Below are 25,206 nucleotides of genomic sequence, written 5' to 3' on the forward strand. Positions count from 1 at the left end.
CTCGGTGGCGGCCGTGTGAAAGCGCCGGGGACTCGTGTGCAAAGCCGAGCCGGGGGAGGCAGGGCCAGGCCGGCTGCAAAGCGCCCGCCGCTGCCGCCGCCTCGCCCCCCTGGGGGGGCCCTGCCTCGCCCTGCACCCTGGGGGGGGTCCCGGTGCTGGGGGGCTGCTGTGAGCTCCCCCCCTGTAGGCACCCTGGGGTGCCCCAGGAGCTGCACATGCTTCAGGACCCGGCTGTGGTCACCCCACTGAGCCAGGGGGAGGGCGGGGACCCCCCCGAGCTCCCCAAAGACACCCCGGTTCACCACTACGGGAAGCCCTCGGGGCCCCTCCGGTTTAAATCCAGCTGCAGAACAGCTGACGGGTGAAGCTGGGGCCGTGCACAGGGGTCAGGGTCAGACACCCCCATGGCAGCAACTGCTGCCTGCCCCCCTCCGAGAGCAGCATTAATTGCTCCGGGGCTAATTGCAATCAGGGCACAGCCCAGAGTACTGCTCGCTGCGCAGCCTCAGTTTCCCCTCGAGCAGGGGCTGAGCTGAGTTTGTGTTTTTGCAGGACAAGCACACCCATGTCACGGCTTCGCAGCCGTGTGAGCTCAGCTGGCAGCTCGATGCTGAGGCTGGCCCCATTTCGGGGCTGGCACAGCCTGGACCCCCTTCACCCCCACCCCATGTTCCCAAACCCTGGTGAGCGCTGGTCCCGTGTGCCCCCATCACCAGGGGATAAATCCTGCAGGGTGCTTAAAACCCCAGGAGCACGGCCAGCACGGGATGCCAGCACTGCTGGAGGTGTTAATGAGGCCGAAAATTAGGTGCTGGACCTGCCCTGGGAAACCCTCTCACATCCCCAGAGCCCCTTGCGGGGCCAGTGAGCCGAAAATGAGAGGCAAGAGGGGGAAAAATGCCCAAAGCACTGGTTTTCTTTATAAAATACACAAAATTCAACTCCGTTACAATTATATACAAAACAAGGAACATATAAAACGTGCGGAATAATCCTTTGCACCCGTATAGAAAAGTGTCCTGTGCTGGAGCAGCCGTCGCCTCGCCAGGCAGCCAGCCCCCATCGGTGCATCCCCAGGTCCCGTCGCCGGACATCCTGCGCCCGCCGCGGCTACTGGGGGGCTGCGGGAGGGAGAGGGTGGTGGGCGGGTGCTGGGGAGGGACAGGACCCCCAGTAAATCCTTCCTGTTCCCCCCATTGTGTGGGGGTGCTCGTGGCGGGGGCTCCTTACCCGTCACCATCCTCCCGGGCGCTGAGTCCCCTTCTGTCTCTTCCTCCACCTCCTCATAGAACTCCTCATCCTCCTCATCTGCAAAGGGGCACCCAAATGTCAGTGAGGGGCAGCTGCAGCGGGGCCCCAGCCGCTGGATCCCAGGAGCACACGAGGGGTTTTTAGGGCTGGATTACCTGCTTCAAAGTCCAAGGCGCGGACGGCGTCGGCGAGGTGGTCCAGGCTCACCGAGAAGGAGTCCATGCTCTCGTAGCCTTGCTCGATCTTCTCCAGCCTGCCACCCTTCGAGGCCTCCACGATCCTGTGGGGAGAGCATGGCCATGGTCCTGCGGCCCCTGAGCATGGGGACACCCCCGGCCAGGCTCGCAGTGCTCGCCCCGCTGCTCCTTAGCCCCAGCTAGCAAAGCCCCACGGCCAGATCCTGGCCCTGGGACAGGGTTGGGGAACACCGAGGTCTCCAGTTTGGACACTTACGTTTTAATGAGCTGCTTGGCGTTCTGTGGGAGCAAGAAAAAAGGTGAGGGTGTCAGAGTGGTACCACTTGGGATGTTCCTGTGCCACCAGAATGTCCCCGTGCCAGCAGGACCCGGCACAAGAGGCACCCCACGGGCACCAAGGGGCTGTGGGGCTGGGGTCTCACCATGAGGAAGGTGGCCTCCCCGTTCTCCTCCATGGCCTGGATGGCTGTCTCCACCAGCCGGCTGGACTTCTCCAGCTGCTCCTTGTACTTGTGGATGAGGCCCTGCACGAAGCCCGTCTTGTCCTCCTGCTCGCGGGCGATGCGCCCCAGCAGCTCCGTCTTCTTCTCCTCCAGCAGCGCCACGAAGGCGTCGAAGCGCGCGCACAGCTCCCGCTTGGCTGCCTCGCTGTTCTCCTGCGGGGACAAGGGACAGCCGTGTCCCTCCAGCCCCTGCGTGTCCCCTCCCCGGGGCTGCCTCCTCCATTCGCTCCGGCTCCCCGCAGCACGCTGGGGTTTCGGGGGGCTCGTTTCCCCGTCCCTCACCTCGGTGCTGCGGCAGGAGTCCTCCAGCTGGGAGATGATGGTCTGGATCCGGTCGTTCCCCGCCACCAGCATGGAGATGCAGTTGTTCAGCTCGCTCTGGGCAGGGACAGACAGACAGAAGCAGCTTTAACCCCAGCGGGGTAGGGATGGGGACTGCCGGGATGTCAAGGTCCATCCCCTATCCTGACGTGGGGACGGGCTGGGAGCCAGGGGGGGCATCACTGTATCCACCACTCTAAATATAGGGCTGTCTCCTGGCTGAAGTCAGCCTGCTGACTATTAATACCCCATGAGCACGTCCCAGTGCTATTTGTGGCCACCCACAGCACATTGCCTGGAACCTGCCGTGCCCCCCCATGGCCCCAGGTCCCCCCCCGTGGCACCTTCTGGCCCTGGAAGACGCTCTGCAGAGGGGCGACTTCGCAGTCCTTGTGGGCACCGAAGACCTTGCACATGGAGCAGGTGGGGACCTCGCAGGTGACGCAGTAGATGTTGATCCGCTCGTCCTCGTGCTCCTTGCACATGGGGTGCTCCCCCTTCTTCAGTGGCCTGCTGGAGAGAGCAGCCCGGCCGTGGTGACGTCCCCGTCACACCGATGTCCTCATCACACCGATGTCCCCATCACAGTGACGTCCCCATCGTGGTGACATCCCCATGGCAGTGACATCCCATCCCCACTGCAGTGACATCCCAACTGATGCTGCAGAGCCACCCTACAATCGGGTCCCCTGCGCCTCTGCAAGCCCAGTACACCCCAGTTAGCACCAGTCCGGCACTGGCCGTGGCAGCGGTCGGGGACCGCGCTCCAGGGATGCTGCACAAGCGCCTAATTTTAGAGCAGCACTGCTGGCATTTATTATTATCACCCAACACGTGATCAGAGCGGGGGCTCCAGGGCAGCTCGGTGGGGGAGAGGGTGACAGCAGTTGAGTCCCCAGTGGGGGGGTTTAGCCAATTCGCCACCCCGCCCCCCCGGGGCCGCAGCCACCTGCCACGTGCCATCCGTCCCTGTCCCCATGGCACTGGAACAATATTTACAGTGGCGCAGGAGACTGGGGAGGTGAGCTCCTGCGTCTGGGTCCCTCAAGAAGACGTCACCCCCCTCTCTGTCCCCCCCCCCCCAACACTGTAACCCTGCTGCTGAGCAATGCCTTTACCCAGCAGGGTCCCCCCTGACTGTCCCCCTGTCCCTTATCAGCTCCCTGCTGTCACGAGCAGAGCCTGGATTTGTCCCTCACACCCCTTATCTCCAACTGAAAGCCTCGGCTGCAGAGTGCCACGGGGGGGGGCAGGACTTGTTCCTCTGCCACCCCCCCAGGGTCCCAGTGTCCCCGGTGAGCCACCAGACCACAGACCCGAAGGGCATGGGAGATTTGGGTTGGGAGACGGAGATTTGGGCTGGGGCATGAAGAGGTGGCTCTGGGGATGAAGATGGTGGGAGACCACCAAGCCAGCCCCCCAATTTCTCGCCCAAAGCAGAATCGCCTCCCAGGCACAACGCAGGGCTCTGCGACATGGCCGTCCCCGTGTCCCCGTGGGACCAACCTGGAGCACTCCTGCTTGTAGATGTCAATGATGTTCTCCACCAGCAGGTTCCTCTGCAGCCCGTAGACGCCGTGGCGGTCCAGCAGCACCTCATGGCGGCACGAGGGGCACCGGAACCGGCCCCCTGGGATGATGCTGCCCCGGCTCTGCCAGCAGGGGTTGGCAGCCTGGAGGGGGACAAGGACAACGGGGGGTCCTCAGGTGTCCCCGCAGAGCATCCCGGAGCAGGGGAGTGGGTCCAGGGGTTGGGGGGGAGGGCCCCATCTCACCTGGAAGACGTCGTTGGCGCACTTGCGGCAGAGGTTGTGCTGGCAGGGCAGGATCACCACGGGCTTGCTGAACGTCTCCAGGCAGATGGGGCAGAGCAGCTGCTTCTCCAGGCTCTCCATGGGGCTGCCATCCCGCAGGATGCTGGGCTGGAAATCCATCGTACACAGCACCTCGTCGGAGCAGCCCCCGCTTCTGCCGCCGGCGCCCCTCGCGCGGCTTTTTATCACTCGCTCGGCGTCACGTGGAGCCCGAAACCGCCGGCCGGCTCGGGTGTCCGGCGAGGCACCGCCACCTGTCACATGGCGGTGACAATCGGGGCGCAAGGCCGGCGGTAAACAAGCCGGGGACAGGCTGTCCGCGTGGCCCAGCCGCCCATGCTGGGGGGCAGCGGGGCCCCGTGGGGGGGGACAGGAGGGGCTCGGTCCTGCGTGGGGTTTCGGGTGAGGAACGGGCAACACCAAGCTGGTAGTGTGGTTTGTATGGAGCATCTCCCTTTGTACCCACAAAATGTGAGCACTTTTGGGGTGCTATGCACACATAGGGTGGGGGGCTTTCTGGGTGGATGGCAGCACCGTGCTTGGTGTGTGCAGCCCCCCCAGACAGGGTATGGGGGCTTCTCTGCACCCCAAAATGTACTTGGCAGCCCATGGGGAGCTCGCCAAGGCTGGCACCACCATGCTGGCACAACCCGCGTGGCCAGCCGTGCCCTCTGCTTGTTTGCAAAACCTGACCCAGAAACCGCAGCAGGAAAACAGCAGCAGCGCAGCTCCTCCAGAGCTGCCCCAGCTGGGAGCGGCCCCGATCACATTGCCTGGCGGTAAACAGGGTGTTCTTCCAAATCCCAGCACCGGTGCACAGGGAGACCTGTAAATATTAGCAGCTGCATGAGGAGAGCGGGTAATTATAGCGCCTTGGCTGCGGGTCACAGGGGACGGGGTGGGACGGGGTGGCTGCTCTGCAGCCCGCAGAGCCCCTGGGCAGGGGGTGCTGCGAGTGCCAGCGCTGCTGCAGGGATGCGTGTGGGGTGCAGGGGTGCCGGTGTGCACAGGGTACAGGGGTGCACAGGTGCTTGAGTATGGGGGGACATGAGTTTAGGGGTTCAGGGGTAGCTGGGGATGTGTGGGTGCACAGGTACATGGGTGCATGAATATATGGGTGCAAGGGGACAGGGGTATGTGGTACAGGTGTACATGGGTGCATGGGCGTGCAGGGTATGTAGGTACATGGATGCACAGGTACCTGCGTGTAGGTGCCCATGGGTGCACAGGTACATGGGCACACTTGTGCACAGAGGTGTAGGGGCACACAGGTACACTTGTGCACATAGGTACGGGGTACATGGGTGCAAGGGGCCCTGTTTTCACTGCAGCCAGCCCCCCTGGGGCAGGGCAGCCTTAGGGCTGTTTTGTGTGCTCCTTCCGGACAGGCTCACATGTCAACCAAGTGACTGTGCAGGCACCTGCCAAGCACATCTTGCAAAATTGTCCCCGTTTCGGCACTTGGGACTCTTCCAGGGAGGTGTGTGCTTGGAAGCAGGGCTGGCTGGGCACATGGGGGGTTGGCCGCCGGACGTGCACCCGTCCCCATGTCCAAAAATTTGCCCTGCCCAAGGCTGGCATTGATTAACTAATTGCTCCTGGACTCGATTAAGGGGATTCACGGCAGAGGACGGGTTTTAATGCTTTAATCGGCTTCCAAACCCTACAAGGGGCTCGTTGGCCCCTAATTGGCTTGGGGCAGCTTAGGCAGGGCTGTGGGGCACTAATCACCACTGGGCTCGTTACCAATTAACCAGGGAGTGATGTGGGAGCTCTGCTGTAGTGGGAGCACATCCGAAGGACCCCCACGAGCTCCTCACAGGACCCCCACAAGCAGCAGCCCCACTGCACCCCAACACCCTCAACAGGCTGTGGGACCCCAGCTGTGGCAAACGCACAGAAATAAGGGAGAACAGGGCACAGAAAGGGGGGACAGCTCTCAGCCAGCAGCTCCACACAGAGCTAAGGCGCCACAAAAGGCGCGAGGGACCCCCGTTATCTATTGATTAACGCCGGGCGATTGATTAATTAATGACACAGAATTGACGCGGCCGGGGGCGGTGCGAGGGGCGGGCCCTAAGATGGCCGCCGAGGGGGCGGGCCCTAAGATGGCGGCCGGGGGCGGGCCCTATAATGGCGGCCGGGCGGCGGCAGCGCGGCAGCGCTGAGGTAATGCGGAGGCCGCGTCCCCCCTCTGTCATAGAGGGACATGGCCGCGGGGTTCGGGGCTCCACGGCGGGGTTCGGAGGCGGCGGCCTCCGCCTCAGGTGTGCGTGTGGAGCCCCGCCGTGAGGGGCTCGGCTACCGGCGGCGGGCAGGGCCCTGTGGGGCCGCTTCTCCTCAGGCCCCGGTGCTGGGGATCGGGGGACGGGGGGACGAGGCCTCTCCGCCGGGCTGCGGGCGCTTTCTGCTCGCTGAGCACCGCGGGGTTTTCCCTGGGAGGTTTTTCGCCACTGGTGAGGTCGCAGAGCCCTAAACCCCCCCGTGGAAGCGGCCCTGGCTCCGTGCGAGCGTTGCTGGAAGCGTTGGCTGCAGGGCTTTGAGGAGAGCTTTGAAGGGTCCGCGGTAGTATTGCCCTGAGACTGATGATACCTGTCTCTCTCTCTCTCTCTTTTTTTTTTTTTGTTTTGTTTTTCCTTCAAAAAAATAGTACCTAAAACACTGGAAATACTTGAAAGCTCCCTCCTAATAACAGGCTCTTTTGACGTGGTCCTTATTGCCTGGTTTACTAACCTAGAGAATTACATTTATCACTGGCATTCTTGCAAGCTATTTCTGATACACTAACTGTGATATCTTTTTTTTCTTGCATTTCATTCTGTTTGACCAGTGATATTTGGCCAGACAATTTTTTTCTGTCTGTAGGCAGTGTCCCATTTCGGTCTGTTTGTATGGAGGCGGTGCTGGTGTGTTTTGATTTGTAATCCTTGAGGGAAGTGTGCAGGGAGGTTCATAAATCTGTGGCGGTGTTTGGTGTTTTTTTCCTGAGTGTGTGTGTGTCTTGTTTTCCTTACAGAGCAATATGCTTGTTTTTGTTGAAGTCCTTACCCCGTTGAGCAAAACTACAAGTTAGGTGCTGGGTACAAGCTTCTGTAATAAGTCGCTCTTTTACTCTTTTTGTAACAATAGAATTCATACCGATGAAACCACTTGGAACATCATAGTAACATTAAAAGTCTGTGAAGTATCCTCTTATCTTAGTACCAGAGGAAACAAAAGCATTATTAAATCCTAACAGAAATATTTATCTATGCAGTTATGTTCTTAAAGACAGCTTTATTTAAATCTGTTACTCCTCAACCACAGGCTTCAACTAGAACCTCTTCTCTGCTATCCCAGGCATGGATGGAGAGCATGATAGAGTGCTGTTACTCATGTAGACACTCACAAAGGACACAGAGAAAGGAGTAGGAGAGTACATGATAATCCTGTCTCAGCACAGTACAATTCTAGGTTTGAATTGTTGCCTTCCTGAAAACTGAGCTGTATTTTAAATCTTAACAGTCCCACCGAAGTGATGCACTTTTAGCTAGCCCTTAAGAGGTCCAGGTTTACAGAATAACTTCTGAAATATTCTAGCACTCGAACGCAGCGTTACGTTCTGTGCAATGCCCAGAGGTGCTGCCCTGTTAATTGAAGGGTATTGATAGACTTCATATTGCCACGCCATATGGGGGAAAATGCAGCTCAGTTCTTGTTCATAAGTTATAGTTCTGTGGGTTTTTCCCCCTTCCCCAGAACCCTTGATCTTGAAGATGGTGAGTAGCCAGCCTAAGTACGATCTAATACGGGAGGTTGGTCGTGGCAGTTATGGTGTGGTGTACGAAGCAGTCGTCAGGAAGACCTCTGCCCGGGTCGCTGTGAAAAAGATTCGGTGCCATGCTCCAGAGAACGTGGAACTAGCTCTGCGTGAGTTCTGGGCACTTAGCAGTATCAAGAGCCAGCATCCCAACGTCATTCATCTGGAGGAGTGCATCTTGCAGAAAGATGGCATGGTGCAGAAGATGTCCCATGGCTCCAGTTCCTCCCTTTACTTACAGGTACATGAAGCTGAGGTAACGGGGTGGAAGCGCTTAATATGGATGTGCAGCTGGGAGGGAAGGAGATGGGTAGCTAAGACTACTTTTGAGGTATTCTTAGTTAGGAAAGGGGATTTTCACATTGTTGACACCCAAGAGCTACTTTGTCCTCAAAAGAGCATATGTATTGAACAATCACCTGTATCTTTTAATTTAAAGCCATGCCACTCTAAAAGACTCCAGGATGTGCTTTGCTAATTTGAGAAAACACCACAGATAAAGCACAAGGGAGTTGATAGAAGTCCCGCTGCAGGGTTAACAAGTCGTACTAGTGCCTTGAGACAGAGCTCTGAAGAATTTCTTCCTCTCGGATGCCCTTAGAGGGGAAGTAGCTGTCTGATTTCTTAAAGAATTTTAAGTGTTGGCTTCCTAAATAATAAGCAATTGCTAGAGTACATGGAGCTGTTTAAAATTCTTTGTGTAAATAACTGGATCTCTTCAAAGAGAAGCAAAGGTATGATAAATAGCGGAGTGGAGGAATAAATATTGCTTTTCCCTGTGTGACTATTACAAGCTGAGTTGCCTTAAAGTTTGAAGGCACATACTTCTGGAGGAAGTACTCCAGTATATTTCAAGGGAGAACCTTGAAATCTCATCTGATTCATTCCCTTGTCAGGGATCTGCCCCAAACTTTAAGTCAACCCTTGACAGAAACTTGTCCATTTGATTTTAAAAAGTCAGTAGCCTGCTCAATGTTTGTTGTTATCTGTAGTTGACTTTTATTGTTTTGGTTTTTATTGTTGTTCTTGCAAGCCTGGCACAGGGCCTTTTGTTACTGGACATTCATTTGACAGCACTTCACGGCTGTCCAGATCCCGTTGTACTGGGTGCTGTATGAGCCTGAGAGCGAGGACTCTCGCTGTTGTGAACTTGCCATAGCTCAGTTGTTGTTATTGGCTGGCTTTCATGAAGGGATTAGGGTAAAACAACTCTGCTCAGCTCATATAGGAGAAACTAGTGCCTTACCTTCCTAGTTGTTAGTGGATCCCTGAGATACTGCATGAAACTTGGAAGACAGCTGAACAGGGAGGAGTTTAAAAAAGGGGGGTTTTGAGGGGAAAGCAGCAGGGTGGAACTGTGAGGTGGGGGGAGAGCTTCCAGGGCACCTGCAGCACTGATTTTTGCTGGTAGTCTGTTAGTAATGCAGTGTGTAGATCTTGCATGTGTGTGGGGCACAAGTGCTGCAGATTGTTTTCCTCTCCAGAGAGCAGAGAAGGGCAAAGGGCAGGGCTGAGCTGGGCTCACTTTATAATAGCATATGCTAAAATAGAGAACCCCAGATCTCCTGTGGTGTGCCCTCTCTTCTCCCTGCCCCAGGTGCTATTACATTACAGAGCTGGGCTGGTGCAGTGGGCAGGAGGCTGGCTGGGAAGGGGGTGTCGGTGTCCCCTGCAGTGCTCTGGGGCAGGACCTAAACTAGTGCCAGCTCAGCCAAATTGATTTAGTGAGACCTGGGGACTAGCTTGGTGTCCGGGGTGGATTTTGCTGTCCTGATGCTCTGAGCCAAAATACAAGTCTAGCTTCTGTAAACCCATGTGGAGGGAGGAACTGTGTGTTGGTGTGCTCTTGGCAAGGAGGCTCCTCCTGTGCTGCCATACCTTACTCTCCTGTTATTGACTCTGAGCCCTGAGTACACAGTTTTCGAGTTCTAACACGGAGTTGCTCCTAAGTTAGTCTGGTTTGAGTACTAGCCGTGCTTGTAATTCAAGATAGCTATAATTTGCTACTAATTTTGCTCTTGAATGGAAAACACCACTTTTTAAAAAGTATTTTAAAATGTCTCTCTAAATATTAATAGCTACCTTAATTTTTGGAAGCCTGTGGAAGCTACATTTGGTTTAGTAAACATTGGTTTGCTACTAACAAATAATGGCGAGTCTTACAGCCAGCTCAGAGGAGCTGAAAAGGCAAATGTGTAGTTGTATAAACAGGGTTAGCAAAAGTGATTGCTGGCTTACTCTTGCTTTTTGTATGAAGTGGCTCTTAGAACTAGCTGCTGGAGTCATTCAGTGCTTGTGTTCTGGGAAATAGCTGGTGAATAACGATGGTGAGAAAGGTGTTACTTGCAACAGCTGTTCAGTTGTGCCTGTAGATCAGTGTTCTCCTGAGCCAAGAGATCCTTCACTGGCACTTGCTAGAATGCCTTCATGTGTAGGGAATGGAGAGCAGGCTTTAAAAACCTATCGTGATGCTGCAGAGGACAAACAGAATCTGCTGGTGCTGTGCAGGGGTTACTCGGAGCTGTGTTTGTACATGAGGCTGTTAGCAAAATGGGTGGGACAGGCTTTGTTGGGGTGGGACGCTGCCCAGCTGAAACAGATGGGAGTGAAATAGCCACTTGGTATCTCTCAAAATACTCTTATCGGGGTCTAGCTCTAGTTTCTGGGCAGCAGTGTGAGCTTGATATGCTTTGTGCACACACAAATAAAAAGGCTGTCAAATACTTTGTGATTTTCTTTTAAATCATAAGCTCTGCATTAACCTTTATTTTTACCAGTTGCGGTATCTTACTCTCTGGATTGTTGAGAGGAAGATCCAAAACTCATGCATTTTTTCTATCATATCTTTATATTCCTGTGCTCATCAGGTAGTTATGACACTTCTCTCCCTTGTTGCAGCTTGTAGAGACCTCGTTAAAAGGAGAAATAGTCTTTGACCCCAGAAGTGCTTATTACCTATGGTTTGTAATGGATTTCTGTGATGGAGGAGATATGAATGAGTATCTGTTGTCCCGAAAGCCTAACCGCAAGACCAACACCAGTTTCATGCTTCAGCTCAGCAGTGCCCTGGCTTTCCTGCACAAAAACCAAATTATTCATCGTGATCTCAAACCTGACAATATTCTGATATCCCAGAGCAGGATGGATGCTAGTGACTTGGAGCCCACGCTGAAAGTAGCTGATTTTGGGCTGAGTAAGGTATGTTCCGCTTCAGGACAGAACCCCGAGGAACCAGTCAATGTAAATAAGTGTTTTCTATCAACTGCATGTGGGACTGACTTCTATATGGCCCCCGAAGTCTGGGAAGGACACTACACTGCCAAAGCAGACATTTTTGCCCTGGGGATCATAATCTGGGCGATGCTAGAAAGAATCACATTCATAGACACAGAAACAAAGAAAGAACTTCTGGGGAGTTACGTCAAGCAGGGGACAGCGATCGTGCCTGTTGGGGAGGCGCTTCTAGAAAACCCTAAAATGGAGCTACTCATCCCTGTAAAGAAAAAATCCATGAATGCTCGCATGAAACAGCTGATTAAGGAAATGCTGGCTGCCAACCCACAGGACCGTCCCGATGCTTTTGAACTCGAGCTGCGATTAGTCAACATAGCTTTTAAAGACTATGGCAGCTGGGAGACGTGACCCGCCGAGCAGTCTGTCTCTTGGTAGAGCTGCTGCTGGCCTAACTGATGGTGCAACTTCGTGGCAGTAAAAGAAACGAGCCTGATCTCAAACCTGCGGGTTTAGTTCCTTCCGACAGAATTTTGGGTTTCATAAACTATCAGAATGTGAGTTGGCCATTGTGTTAGCACTGCGTCTGTGTGTGTTACCAGGATGTCATATGCAAGTGTAAGATGTGACGGTGTTCATTTGTGTACGTTGGCAGTGGGATGTCTTAAGAGCTGAGACTTGGTTTCCAGCAATATCTCAGAGTATTTCCTACATTCCAGTTTCCTATATCAGTATTAGGAACTCCTCATGGAAAGAGGTTTGCATGCTGGCAGTGCAAATCTTCAGGCTTTGTAAAGTAATTCTGTGTATATATTTATGTCTACGAGTGACTGGGAGCGTGTGCCTGTAAGTGTGTTGCATTCCATGGAGAAATGACACTTCTCTTAAATTATTTGCTGTGGGTCTGAATGATTGGGGTCTGCTAGAACACCGGGTGAGGAAGATGGGTGAGAAGCATTCCTTCTTCTCCAGTCCTGGATAACTTTATTATTTATTTTTGTTATCTAATGTTAAAGATAGGGTCTGAGACTTGACTTTGTAGACAAAAAAAAAATACAATGCAAGGGTATCAGCAGCTTTAAAAGTGCTGAGGTGGTCGAGTTTAGCACTTCCAGCCTAATGAGCTCATCACTGTGGGAGTCAAATTACAAGTGCATGCAATCAGGTGCTAGCATGGTGGCTAGTTCATTAACCATTCAATTCTGCTTTCCCCTACTAATCAAATACTTTATTAATCCATTAATCTACAGCTTCACAACATGCTCCCTCCTTTAAACTAGAATCCAGTAGCAAACTGAGTAGTTACAGTAGAGCTTCCATGTGAAAAGGCAACTCCCTGATGAGGGAATCCAGCAGCATAAAGCATTGTTCTGAAGATTCTCCAAAATAATGGTTACGGCACAGTTTTCTTGTTAAGCGGATCTGTTACTGGTCCTGGTCTCCCTTTCCGGTGCTGCCTGTAACCTGGTAGTGACGAGGAGATGAAGGGATGGCTGTCCTCTTGAACACACCGCAAATACGGGAGAAAACTCTTAGTGATCAGTGAAAGGCATCTCAGACTTGTGCAGCAACCTTGGCCAATCTTTGGATTTATTTTCCTGCTTTTGATAAGTAATATTTAAAACCGCTGCCAGTAGGAAAGAAAGCTTTGGAGCAGCTGGAAGGCTGCTTATCCCCCTCTCTCACTGCACAGGAGCACGTTCACGTGCTAAGAGATGTTTCATTTATGCTACCTGACACTGCAGGCCGGACAGAAGCTGCTTTGTGCTGGTATGGTACTTTTCTCTTTTGGCTGCAGGAGCATGACCTTTCCCATCAATTTGACCTTTTGAAAATGTAGTTCTTAAAAAAAAAAGGCAGTTTTTATTAAAGCTGTAACAAAGGCTGTTTCTTTTTTTGATAAAATCAATTCAATGCTTTGGTTTTCTTAAATCTTACCTGGAAACTGCCATGAAACCTGAAACCCTGCCCAGAGTGAGTAAGCAGCGAAACCAACAAATTTATTGGAAAAGCAAAGGTTTCCGATTCTACCAGACTTCTGAGGCTTGACAGACTACAGCAGGAAGTTCTTAGCTGCAGGTCTTGCCTGCTGAGTGTAGTCCTGGTGGCAGCAGTTACCTGGGGGTCCGTAGTGGTTAATTCTTAGTTTGCGTCACTTGGTCTAAGGCAGATTGCCTAAACAGTGATGCTCAGACAGACATGTTTTACTGTCTCAAAGCAGAACAATATTTAGTGTCTAGATGAGCTTTCCGAAGTGACTTCGGGAGGATGGCGCTGCGTCACACCGAGGTGTTTGGATCCAGCAGTGTCTGATCCCTCGTGCCTGAGCTGGCAGGGATGGAGGCGAGTGCATCGTGCTGAAGGTACGGCCTCTTGCCTGCACAGATGTCCCAGCGCTGCACCGTCCCTGCAGGGAGCTCTGTCTGTAAAGGAAGCCTGGGAGCCTCTCTGAGTAATGGGTGACGAGGAGAGCTCTTGTGTTCTAGAAGTGGAGGTCTGCTCGTTCTCACATCTGAACTGGGTTCGGTACAACTGGAAACTCAGCTTGTTAGGAGGAAAGCAAACCTCTTGCTCTCTGTGCTAACACCTCTACAGCACTTACATCCCAGCGTGGTCATTCAGGGAGGCTGCGTAAAGCTGAGGGTAGATAACCTTTCAGGTCAAACTTCTGAAAATGCATTAACTTCCTCCTCTCCGGCCCACCCGAAAGACAGAATCAGCTCTGTTAATTCAACTCTGTTAATCTGAGGGTATTAATCTACTCCGGAATAATAGTACTTACCGGTAAGGCTCTTTGCAAATCATTTGATTCTCCTCTGAAGTACTTCAAAGGATGAGCACTGAATGTGCTGCCTGCCTGCGGTGCAGAAATGAGTGCTAATGAATGCACAAAAAATTCCTTTTTTGACTCCCAAAGGATGCGTTTGCACTGATTGCCACTTTAAAGGGTGGGGGTACCTGAAATCCCTCTCATGGTGCTTAGCCTTGCTGTTGGGTGACACTGAGCACTTCCTTGGCTCGTTGAATGATAGTCCCTGAGGTTTGTGTTCTGTTTGATTTTTGTTGTCTGAGGTCTTTGTTTTCAAACCTTCGGTAAAGCAAACTGTTGTAGCAGCTACAGAACTATTCACCAGCGTGACACAAAGTCAAGATACTCTTCGGCACTCAGAAAAGGTTTTTTCAAATCTTTCTTTAAAAATTGTAAAATATATTTTGTGCAGAATTTATAATGGGGGAGATTATTGTGTAATTTATTAAGTTCATGGCTTTTTTTTGAAATAAAACCTGGAATTCGATGAAGCTTTTGAACTCTCTACCGAGAAATGCTTTCCTTTCGGTCAGCACGATGTCACCTAGCTGCCAGGCAGGCTACAGAAAGGTTTACTTGCTCTGCTAGAGTAGTAGTGAGCTGTAGGAGTACTCGAAGTGACTTCAGGGTGGAAAAGATGCTGGGTTGGCCAGGAGCTGTGCTCACCGTGTGTGGGTAGCGGCGGTGCCAGGCTCTGGCAGGTACGCAACGTGCTGCTGGAGGATTTGCCAGAGCCCGGCCCTGCTGGATGTGCCCGCAGCTGGCTTCTGGACCAGCTGAGGTGAGCCCTGGCCGCGTGGAGCCTTCTGCTGAGCCTCTTAAGAATCAAAGCGCTGCTCCTCTGGGTGTGCTGCTCCCTTTTCAAAGACGGGATTAGAGACAGAAGAAGTCTTGCATCCACTGCATGCTTGAAGCTGTTACTACAAGCAGCGTGAGTACCACCCTGGGCTGCATGGAAATCTCCGGCAGCCTCTGTCTGCTCTGGTACTGGTATGACTGGATTTGAGGCTGTGAATAGATGCCGCCGCTTTTCTGGGCGCTGCCGCTCCTCCTTCTGAAGCAAGCCTTCCCCCTGCAGGGAATGAGTGCTGGAGTAGGAAACTCTCACCCAGAAGACCTCCGGCTGTTCCTCGGTGGGTGAGCCCCGTTCCCCTCTCCCCAGCATGCTGCAATCAGCTGCGCAGAGAGCTGAGGGCAGCCCGGTAAAAACATCCTCCCGCACGTTTCCCTCCTGTGTGCGGGGGCTGAGCTGTTTGATCCAGCCTGGATTTGTTTGGAGCTGGTGGCAGAGCTGGTGCTGGGGCTGACCCAGCTGTAAATGGTGTCCTGGAGGCCGCGAGGTGCTGGCGACCTGCTGGTGTCTCATGCCCCGAGAAACATTAGAAATAAAGGTGAAGAAATGCTGTTACTTATACATGGTACAGGAGGCTAAGGTCATTTGCATGTTTTTAATTAAAGTGCTTCAGAACAAAGGGTTGTGCAGACTGGGAGTGAGACTAGCGCAAACTGGAAATGCTATAAATTATCCTGTCCTCCTGTTTTTACCCCACCAGCAAACCCAAACCCAGTAGCCTCATGGATGCCGGGTGTGCTTGCATCGTCGCCTGGAGTTTTGTGTTCCCTGGTGCTGCAGGCAGGCAGGTCCCCGCCTGGCTAGGAGCTGTGGTGAAATCTGTAAGTCAGCACAGTCTTTGCAAAAGAGAGAGGGTTTGAAATTTACATTTTCTTTTCCATTAAAGGATAAGCACCTTAAAGGATAAGAACCTTAATTAAAGCGGAGAGTTGCACCTCTGGTTAGCTGTAAGACCGGTGACTTTAAATACAGACACAAGCTAAATCCCTCCCCCGTAAAATGGAGAAAACTAAACCTACACACTTGAAATATGCCTAGCGCGTGGAAAACGAAAATTAAAATCTCTGAAGAATGCTGTTACAGACCCTAGAAGTTAAATAAAGCTGCATCTCAGCTCAAATAACCCAACCCCTGCTTTATTTTGCTCGTTTTGCAGAGTGCAGAGTCCTCGGGCTGCAGATTGCCCGTCCCGTTTCCTCGGGCAGGGTTTGGCTGGGAGCTCCCCGCTCCGTAGCGCTGGGGCTGCGAGCTCGTGTTTGTATTTGGTGCTTTGTGTTCGTCTGAACACGGCTGTCCTTCGTGCCAGCCAATTCGTGCCCTGCCTGAGCTGCGGCGCGATGGCAGGCGTTGCTTTGTGGGGGAGATAAGGCCCTGCCTGCGGTGGCAGCGCTGCCCGCCCCTTGGAAGGATGCCCTCGCTCTGAAGTAACGTCTCTTTTTTCTCTCGTGCAGTGGCTGAGCAGACGCACTCGGGTGGACTCTGGACTGCGGGCAGCACAGAGGTAACCTCTGCGTTGCTTTGCCCCTCGCTGTACCCGTGTCGCCCGAATCCTCTCTGGGATCCGTCGTGAAGTGTTCTCGGTCTTCACTGGTGGCCTGCGCTGTAAGCCCAAGAAGCGGGGTCCCGCGGGGAGCTAGTTACAAGTTTTTAAACATAAACTGCAGTTCGCTGGCAGCTCAGGCGCTGCTGAGCACTGACCAGATTTCGTTTCCTTTTTGCTCAGGGTCTGGGAGCAGTTCATGCAAAGTGCTGGCTATTCTTACACGCAGTTAAGGAAGAGGGATCTGTCTCAAGTGTCACAAGCTGTCCTGAGTGCCTGCACTGTATTCGGGGAGGGGTTGGGAGGTGGAAATCCCAGCCCGAGCTGCTGCTGCTTCTCCCCTCTTACCACCAGGTCTGTAAGCATTTGGGGGAGTCGGAGGCCATCTGCTTCTGTAAGCAGAGCAGGGGGAGCACGGAGAAGCTGAGTGACCCCAAAGATCAGCCAGCAGCCCCAGTGCGTCGCTGCAAGAGGAGCCACGGCCCAGGTGATGTTCTCCTCTTTGAGTCCCTTTGTTCCCAGATGAGTTTCCAGATTACCTGGGTGCCTGGAGCAGAAACAGTTGCATAAGGGCTGCAGTTCCTGAGGAGCAGCCGGTGCCTGGGCCCTGTGGGCTGAGCTGGCAGGTGGCAAATTGGAGCTGTGGCTGCCACGGGCCTGGGGAGGAGGAGGAGGAGGAAGGCAACCTCCCATCTGTGCCTCTCCCATAAATCCTGCTCCTTTCAAATGTTTTAACCAGGTAACGTACGCTGGGTTTGGGTGCTAGAGGGCATGGCTGATGTGCTTTGCGTTTGTTGAAGTGGGTGAAGGGAGCAGCAGTGTTAGAATTGCAAGTGCTCTGGGGTTTGAAATGGAAACAACAAAATGTCTGTGGGTCCTTTGCAGCAGGTGGTGGGTTCAGCCCAGACACTCGTATTTCAGAGACCCCTCTGTCGTGGTTACCTTTCCTTTCTCAACCTGTGTCCGTGGTCCGAATACTGACTGTCTTTTGCTTCCCAGACTGGCGCAGGCACCCCAAGTCAGCGAGGCCAGCCTCACCCTGCAGCGTGGTTTGAAGCCCTGCCTGTTGGTAGGGCATGAACATCTGCGTGAGGCTCCGTGTCCTTCTCTCCTGCGCCCAACTGCTCTCTAGTTCCTACTTGCACAAACTTGTGGGTGGCTGCCTTAGATGAGGTGTTGGTTTCAGATTTATTTATGCCCATTTGAGCCCTTGATATTTTTAAACTTGTATAGCAGGCCTTCCACTCCTGCTCTGTCCCAAATACACGTTTGTGCATCTCGAGCCCTCTGGCTTGCAGCCATACAGCCTTGAGCCTCCTAGCTCATTTCGGCTGCTCTCCCCTCTCTGGTATTTACATGGGCCTCAGACCAGAAAGGGCTTTTGTGGGTTGGGAAAGTAAACTGGCAAGTAGAAACAGATGGTGATGTTATCAGTTCCCTCAGTCATGTCTGCACCTGGTCACAGTGGTGTTAAAGTGATTTGCAAAGGAGAAATGCATCTGGAGAGGTGACTGAGGGGCATGTTGAGCCCTGACCACTATCCTGTGGGCAGGCTCAACTCCGGAGAAATGGATCTCCATATTTACCGTTTGTTTGCAGACCAGGTTGTTATTTTTCTGCTTTTTCTTGTGTCCTGGTGCATGCTGGGCTCGTTGGGTGTTTTGAGACCTTTCCCGGGAAGCCCAGTGGTGCTGAGGGGTCAGAGCTTCCTCCCTAGGAGGCCATGTCTCTGCATGCCCTGAGCAGACCTGTGGGACGACAGGTTGGTGCCTTAAGGACTATACAGAGAGCCCTTCTCTGCCTTTGGAGGAGCAGGGCTGCGAGCTCTGCTTATCCACACCAAATTTCCCTCTCTGGAAATCAGCTCATCCTCCCTGCAGAGGCAGTTGGCTGTTGACAGCCTCAGTCCTCCTCCAGGTGTGGCTGTCATAGCCTCAGGGCTGCTCCTGCTGCTCCTCTGGGGTGGGTCAGGGCTGTGGCAGGGCCCTGGTGATCTTGCAGAGCTCTTCTGGGGATCCTCTTCTGCGGTTCCTCCTCCTGGAGCCTGCGGTGCGTGATTACGTGCCCACCTCGTACATGTCACCACAAACTGGGAGAGAGGAGGTCTTGCTGGGAGCGGAGCTGTTTGGTCAGGAGCTGGGCGTACTCTGAGAAGTCACTTGGGAGGGATGAGCTGTGCTGTTGGACCTTTGGGGACTTTCTCAACCTTCTCTCCCATCACAGGCTGAAAGCATCCTACAGCTGGACCCAAACCTGCGACTCTCCCGTAATCACTGGCCAGGCAGTGCTGAAGCAGTAAGACAAACAGGCTTAATTAAATAACAAGAAACTTTAAGGGGCTGTGTGACTAAGAAATGCCACCTGGTGCGTTTACAATAGGCTGATTAATTGGGTAAATCACTTAAATCACTTCCTAGAAACTGAGGTGACAGCCCCCCCCTCCCCCCCAGGCTTAAGGAGCTGCCTGGCCTCCTGATGCCAGGGAGGATCCCTCAAACTGCCCCTTTTGAATCCCCCAAGGAATTTGGCTCGTGCAAATTGTAGTTCAGCAGTAAGTGTCTGCTGCCTGTGGCCCCCCCGTCTGTCTGTCTGTCCTGTTCCCAGGGCAGGGGAAGTGGCAGGCGCTTGGTGGAAGTGCATCACGGGGACACGCCACAGAAAAAGGGAATCAGAGGCTGCTCTTACTCATGGCTGTCTTTACCAGAATGGCTGCCTGAATTCCGGCTTGGAAAATAAACCTGTCTTAATGAACAGCGATTCCTGTTGTTTGGTGTTAAAACTGAGGTGGGTGGGGAGCAGATCCCAGTCCTGGCACGGGTTTCTCAGCCTCTTGTCCCTATCCTTTCCCCGTTTTCCTCTGAAGCATCCCGCACTGTCCAGGTACCGCTGGGAGCACAGCTCAGTGCGTTGCTTCTCCCCAGGTTTGTCCCTGTTTTTGCTGTTGTTGGGGTTCGGCCTGTGCCAGCAGAGCTCAGGCAAACCTTGGTGCCTCAGATCTTGCTACAGCCTTGACTTCAGGCTTGGTTTTTCCAGCACTGGGGGTACTGGCCTAAGCCCCCACCCCTCCTGGCCCCCATTCATGCCTACAGGGAGCTGCTGGGCGCTGACCCAGCCCTGGTTCCCGGCACTGGCAGTGACACCGGCGCTGCAGGAAGGAACTGGCGTGGGGGCAGGCAGGCTCGTGGCCATGTCCCCCTTCTTTAAGGGAACCTGCAGGTCCTGTGCCAAATTTCGTGGCTTCATCCCTGCTACAGCCTCCTGGTTCCCTCTTCGGCTTTGTGGGCGCAGGGAGCTGATGGAGGTTCGTGGGGTTGCCCAGTCTCTGCAGCACAAGCTCTGGGGAGCCTGAGTCCCCCCCCCCGGGTGGGCTGGGGTGGTGTGTGGGGCCAGGGGGATGCTTGGCCCTCCGGGAAGGGGAGAGGGCAGAGGTAAAAATAAACCCCTGGGCTGGCTCCGGTCCCTGTGGCTTCCTGCAATTTACAGCCCTTCCCCGGGGAAGAGGAGGCAGGAACCTGCCTGGCTCAGAGCTCGCTTTGACCCTTTCATCACCGCCAGAGGAGGTGTTGGGACCTTTCCTTGCTCCATTCTGCCTGCCCACTGCGGGACCCTGGGGAAGGGGGATTGCGGTGGGCTCCTGCTCTTGAGCTGGGCTCAGCAGCTCCAGGGCAGGTGGAAGGGGAAAAGCTGGTGCAGTGGATGCGCTTCCATCCTTCTGCTCCTGATGCAAAGTGTGTGAGGGGGGCGGACAGTCTGGGCCCCACCTGAGAGAAGGCAGACACCACTGCTAGCGGCCCCCAAGGGGCAGAGGGTGGTGGGGAGCCCGTCCCTAAATCAGGAGCCTGGCCAGGCTCCCATAAGGAGGCAAAAAGGGCTGGGAGAGGAGATGGAGCCTGCAGCTGCAGGAGGAGAGGGGTTAATGCTGGCTGTGTGGGGGTCTGGGGTGCAAAGGCTGTGGGAATGGGGGCCCCCATGCCAGTGGGGTGCTGGCAGGCAGCGGTTGTGTTGATGGGGCTGGGCTGGCAGGGGTTAATGGGGTGGCTCTTCCTCCCCCTCTATATGAGGCTCCTGCAGCTCTGCGCTCAGTTTGCTGCTGGCGGCTGGAGGGACAGGAGCGGCGGAGACCAGCGGAGCACCCCTGACCCCTGCGTGGGCCCAGGTGAGCGAGAGCATCCTCTGCTGGCCCAGCTGCTGGGCACGGGTCCTGGCGCTGGGCTGGGGGTGCGGGGACGCTGGCACCCTGGGCGTGCTGGCTGTGCCCAGTGATGGGACCACGTGTGGGGGCAGCATCCCTTGAACCACCCCAGAGCTTTGCCCGAAACCCAGGGAGGTTTGGGAGTTTGCCCCCTTAGGAGCAGAACAGCTCCGTGCCTCAGTTTACCCATCTGTAAAATGGGCTGGGCGCAATGCTGCAGCCCTGGGCTGCGTGTCGGGGCAGAAGGCTCCCGGCTGTCTGCTCTCTGTTAGCCGTGTTCTGCCTGTCCTCGCTGCCCCTCGCCGCTTCCCCAGAGGAGGCTCCTCACGGCCATTTGGGCTTCTCCTGAGGGCCACCATCTGCTTTGGGCATTTACAGCCCGCGGCCAGGCCCCACCTCCACCGCCCGATTTATGGCCCTGGCCCCGCACGCCCGCACCGGCTGCCTCCGAACCATCCTCGTCCTCTGCTGTCCCCTCACAGATGCTCGGGTAAAGCTGAGCAGGAGCCGTCGTGCCCCCAGGGCTAACAGAAGCCCTTTGCTCCTCGAACCCCACAAATGGAGGTAGGAGAGGGTCAGAGGATCGCTTATCCCAGCGCTCGGGATCCCACTGCTGCGGAGGGACTGGGGAGGCCGGGCTGACCCCGCTGCCCCCGGCAGCCTTGGTGCCGACTGTCTGCCGCAAGCAGCCTCCACGTAAAATAAACCTGCCCCGAGCTCCTTTGTTTTCCTTTCCGAAAAGGGAAGTGGGGCCAGGGCCCGGCCCAGGCCAGTGCTGCGGGGAGCCACGATGCCCACATGGCACGGAAACCCCGCTGGCCAAAACGGCCCCGGCCAACGCGGCCCCGCGGCCAGCACGCTCAGAGGTAGGGCCAGGGAAGCTCGCTGGCTTCCCTGCGCTGTCTTTGTTCTGCTGTCCCTGGGCTCATAAAGATAAGGCGGTGGCTCCGCTATTTTTTCCTGTTTGAAGCCGCTCTTGGGATCTCGGTGAAGTCGGCGGATGCTCGGCGCTTCGCTCTTCCTGCCCGTGATTGTTCCCGCAATGGCTTGCGGGGCACCTCTGCTGGGGGTAGGGGACAGCCCCGGTCCCCGCTTTGCTCCTGGTCCTTCTGCTGGCAGTGCCAACCCCGTCCTCGATGCCAACCCCATCCTCAGTACTAACCCCGTCTCTCCTCTCTCCTCCCAGGGCCGTAGCTGAGTCCAGGAGCCCAGCAGACCTTTGGGGTCCCCGTCCCACCCGGAGCCGGCTGGGGGCTGGCGGGCGATGGTCCCCCTCGGCAGCTCCCCCCGAGCAGTGTGCTCCCCCGGCCGCGGCGTCTCCCCCCTGCGCCTGCTGAACCGGGGCCCCGAGTACCTGCGGGAGCAGGTGGCGGGGGGCAGCGGGGGCCGCGCGCCCAGCGCCGTGGAGCGGCTGGAGGCCGACAAAGCCAAATACGTCAAATCGCAGCAGGTCATCAACAGCCGGCAGGAGCCGGCGCTGCGGGGCTGCTCGCCCCGCTTCTCCCCCCGCGGCCGGCGCCTGCTCGCCCTCCAGCAGTGCCACGAGCTCTGCCAGGGCTCGGACCTGAGCCGCGACGGCCCCCGCAAGCCGCCGTGCCCCCAGTCCCCCGTGCTGCGGAGGGGCGGCAGCGGCAAGCGCCTGCTGAGGCCCGACTCGCTCATCATTTACCGGCAGAAACGGGACTGCCCGGTCATCAACAAGGAGAACAAGGGCTACGGGCTGGTCAGGCGCCTCTTCCAGGGGCCGCTCAGGGACAAGCCCCCCAGCTCCCCCCCAGCCCGCGGGCTGGCCGGAGCCCCCGAGAGCCCCATGCTGTGGGTGCCCACGGAGCGAGCGGAGCCGAGGACACCGGGCACCACCACCGGCAGCAGAAGCAGCAGCGGCAGCAACATCTTCCAGCTGCCCGGCAGCCCCGTGGCGCAGCCCCCCGAAGCCCCCAGCCCGGCCCAGACCCCCGCCTCCCCCAGCCCCAGCAAGCCAGCGCTGGGCCTGCGCCTCTCGCTGCCGCTGTCGGAGCAGGAGCGCTTCTTCAACTACTGCGGGCTGGACCGGGCGCTGGTGGAGGGGCTGGGGCAGGAGCGGTTCGTGCCGGCGGGCTGGGACAACGCCTCGGCGAAGTTCCCCGGCTCCTGCGAGTGGGAGCCCAGCCAGGCCTCGGGGGGCAGCGGGGAGGACGCGGGGCCGGGCGAGGAGGAGCAGGACGCCCGGCTCTGCTCCGCCGTTTCGGTGGTGGAGCGCAACGCCCGCGTCATCAAGTGGCTCTACGGCTGCCAGCGAGCCTGGGCGGCCGCCAAGGAATCCACGGTGTGAAACAACGAGCCCCGGCCGGCCCCGCGGGGGTCGGGGTGGCAGGATGCGGCCCCTTGCCCGGGCTAGAGGAGGCCTGCAGCCCATGGCCATCCTCAGCCCCAGCACCGCGGGGCTGCTGCTGGCCGGCAGGGACACCAGGTCTGCCCCTTGGGGGACGTATTTTGGGGTGCGGACACATGGCTGAGTGTGGTGGGGTGCCTGGGGGGCTCCCCTGGGTGAGTTCAGCCACAGCCCCGGGGGCCCGCAGGCTGCTGTGCCCCGTTGGGTCCCCTCCTCTTGGTCCTCCCTGTTTCTGGATGTGGTCTGGGATGGGAAGCAGAGCCCGAGCCCCCTCCTCAACGCCGTCCTCGCCAGAAAAGGGGCCGCTGGGATGGGAGCAGGGCTCAATAAACCCATGTTTTTTTTCTAGCCTGGCTGTGTGTGTGGTTTCTGCCAGCAAAGCTCGGGGGTGATGCTTTGGGGCTTGGGGTGGTGCCCCCCCTCCATCCCTCTGGAGGGTCTTGGCCGCCTGGGGCAGCTCTGAGGCCTTGGGGACACGATGGGGTGGCTCTGTGGGTGACCGGGCTGCTGGGGGGGCATGAAGGCAAAGAAAGCACCACACGCGCTTAGGGAAAAGGCACCTCGGGGTCTTTAGTGCCGGCACCTCCGCATCCCCAAAGCCCACCACGGCACCACCGGCGGGGGCTGCCGCAGAGTCGGGCCGGCGCCTCCTCCTCCTCCTCCTCCTCCTCCTCTAGTTGCCCTTGGGGGCGTTTTTATTTCGGATTTCAGCCAGCTTGCTGGCCAGGAAGCCCCACCTGACGGCCCCTTCCTCCGGCTCCCGCAGGTCGTAGGGGCCCTCGTCCCCCGGCGGCTCCCCGGGGCTCTCGCCCGGCTCCGTCGGGGGCTCCTCCTGGTCGGGGGCCGACGCCTGCTGCCACTTGGTAGCGAAGAGATCCCAAAATCCGTGTGTTTTCTGGGAGGGGGGCGGCTGTGCTGGTGAGGCAGCCAGCGGGCTGGGGGGAGAGGGGGGTCGGGGACGTCACCGCAGGGCCCTTCTCACCATGCCCATCCCTTCCTGAACCCGCTGCCACACCAGGGGGTGTCCGAGCCCCCCAACCTCTTGGTCATGGGGTGGGGGACCGCAGGTGACGGGGTGGGGGTGACGTGGGGCCACAGAGCCCTGAGGGTGGCTCTGGGCCCCCCCAGCACCGAGCCACAACTTACTGGTCGGCGCAGGGCTCCGGGCTGAGCAGCTGGTGCTCGTCCTCGCGGGCGAAGAGGGACGAGAGGGTCCGCCAGCCCCTGGCGCCCACCCCCTGCACCTGGGGACGAGGCACGGGGGGGGGGGGTCACCGGGGCACCCCCGGTCCCCCAGCAGCCCCCCTGCTGCCCCCCCCCAGCCTCACCTTCCTCGCCAGCTGCGACACGGGGCCGGGTCCCTCCTCCATCAGCGCGGGGGGCTCGGCCGCCTCCATCAGCTCGGGGGGGTCTCCCTGCAACGAAGCCCCCCCCCGGTGAGGGCAGGGGGAGGACGGGGGGCTCTGCCCGCCTGTGCCCCCCCCCAATATTACCTCCTCCTGCAGCGCCCCATCAGCCCGCGCGCCCCCCAGGGCCTGCAGCACCCTGGCCTTGTAGAGCCCCCAGAAGCCCTGGGTCATGGCGAGGGGCTGGAGGGATGGAGCCGATGGGTGCCGGGGAGCAGGAGGGGTGGGGGGCCGGGCCCCCCCCGCGCCGCCCCGGCGATCCGGTGTCCTCATTAAAGTTTCAGGGGCCGCTCTCGATGCACAAAGGGGAACCTGAGCCCGGCCAGACCTGGGGGCACAGCGGGGGCGGCCGCTCCGGTCACCCCAAAGCCCCCCCGTCCCTAGTGCCCCTCACCCGGGGGGGGGGTCACCAATGGGGGGTGCACCGAGCCCGTGGTGGTGAGCTGGTGCTGGGGTCACTGCTGTCCCCCCCACCTTGACCCCAAGGTGTAACTGATCGCCCGGGGCAGGAAATGCGATCGGTGGCCTTGGGGCACCCGAGCAGCACCGGGGGGGCACCGGGGGCACCCTGGCCCTGAGCCTGGGACCCTGGGGGCAGGACAGGGGGGGCAGCCACGGGGGGGTCTGGGCCATGCTCGGGGCGGTGTGGGGATGGGGGTGTGGGCAGGGCTGGGGGGTGGCATTGGGGGGTGACACAGGGGAGGTGACACTGGGGGGTGACACTGGGGGGGTGGCAGTGGGGGGGTGACACTGGGAGGGTGACATCGAGAGGTGGCACTGGGGGGGTGACACCGGGGGCCGACACCAAAGGGTGACACTGGGGGGGGGGTGTGACACCAGGGGGTGACACCAGCAGGGTGACACTTGGGGGGGGCACTGGGGAGGGGACACTGAAGGGTGACATGGGGGGGGTGACACC

At 57.1% G+C, this 25,206-nt stretch overlaps 4 protein-coding genes across 7 annotated transcripts; 2 read left to right on the top strand and 2 right to left on the bottom strand.

Annotated features, from left to right (window-relative positions):
• Positions 1 to 304: 304 nt before the first annotated feature.
• TRIM63 (tripartite motif containing 63) lies at positions 305 to 4,206 on the bottom strand. The gene is made up of 9 exons (XM_035562013.1): positions 4,048 to 4,206; positions 3,779 to 3,945; positions 2,617 to 2,785; positions 2,234 to 2,329; positions 1,871 to 2,104; positions 1,705 to 1,727; positions 1,407 to 1,531; positions 1,169 to 1,308; positions 305 to 367 (listed from the first exon to the last, which is right to left on the bottom strand). Exons 1-9 carry the CDS (start codon positions 4,204 to 4,206, stop codon positions 305 to 307), a joined length of 1,176 nt encoding a protein of 391 aa, XP_035417906.1.
• A 1,951-nt stretch (positions 4,207 to 6,157) lies between these two features.
• Positions 6,158 to 14,816, top strand: PDIK1L (PDLIM1 interacting kinase 1 like). 4 transcript variants are annotated; one of them, XM_050715234.1, is made up of 3 exons: positions 6,158 to 6,255; positions 7,393 to 8,126; positions 10,784 to 14,816. In XM_050715234.1, the coding sequence occupies exons 2-3, from the start codon at positions 7,842 to 7,844 to the stop codon at positions 11,525 to 11,527; spliced, it is 1,029 nt and encodes a 342-aa protein (XP_050571191.1). In that variant the 5' UTR covers positions 6,158 to 6,255; positions 7,393 to 7,841; the 3' UTR covers positions 11,528 to 14,816. The 4 variants fall into 4 exon arrangements, with proteins under 4 accessions (XP_050571191.1, XP_050571190.1, XP_035418168.1 ...); XM_050715233.1 differs by having other exon boundaries at positions 6,174 to 6,255; positions 7,103 to 8,126; XM_035562275.2 differs by having other exon boundaries at positions 6,181 to 6,255; positions 7,825 to 8,126.
• A 6,958-nt stretch (positions 14,817 to 21,774) lies between these two features.
• Positions 21,775 to 22,821, top strand: FAM110D (family with sequence similarity 110 member D). The gene has a single exon (XM_035562276.1). The coding sequence runs from the start codon at positions 21,775 to 21,777 to the stop codon at positions 22,819 to 22,821; it is 1,047 nt and encodes a 348-aa protein (XP_035418169.1).
• A 733-nt stretch (positions 22,822 to 23,554) lies between these two features.
• On the bottom strand, positions 23,555 to 24,461 carry C23H1orf232 (chromosome 23 C1orf232 homolog). The gene is made up of 4 exons (XM_035562290.1): positions 24,375 to 24,461; positions 24,210 to 24,296; positions 24,028 to 24,125; positions 23,555 to 23,816 (listed from the first exon to the last, which is right to left on the bottom strand). The coding sequence occupies exons 1-4, from the start codon at positions 24,459 to 24,461 to the stop codon at positions 23,555 to 23,557; spliced, it is 534 nt and encodes a 177-aa protein (XP_035418183.1).
• Positions 24,462 to 25,206: the final 745 nt, after the last annotated feature.

Source organism: Cygnus atratus, chromosome 23 (assembly GCF_013377495.2).
Source record: "Cygnus atratus isolate AKBS03 ecotype Queensland, Australia chromosome 23, CAtr_DNAZoo_HiC_assembly, whole genome shotgun sequence".
Lineage (NCBI taxonomy): Eukaryota > Metazoa > Chordata > Aves > Anseriformes > Anatidae > Cygnus > Cygnus atratus.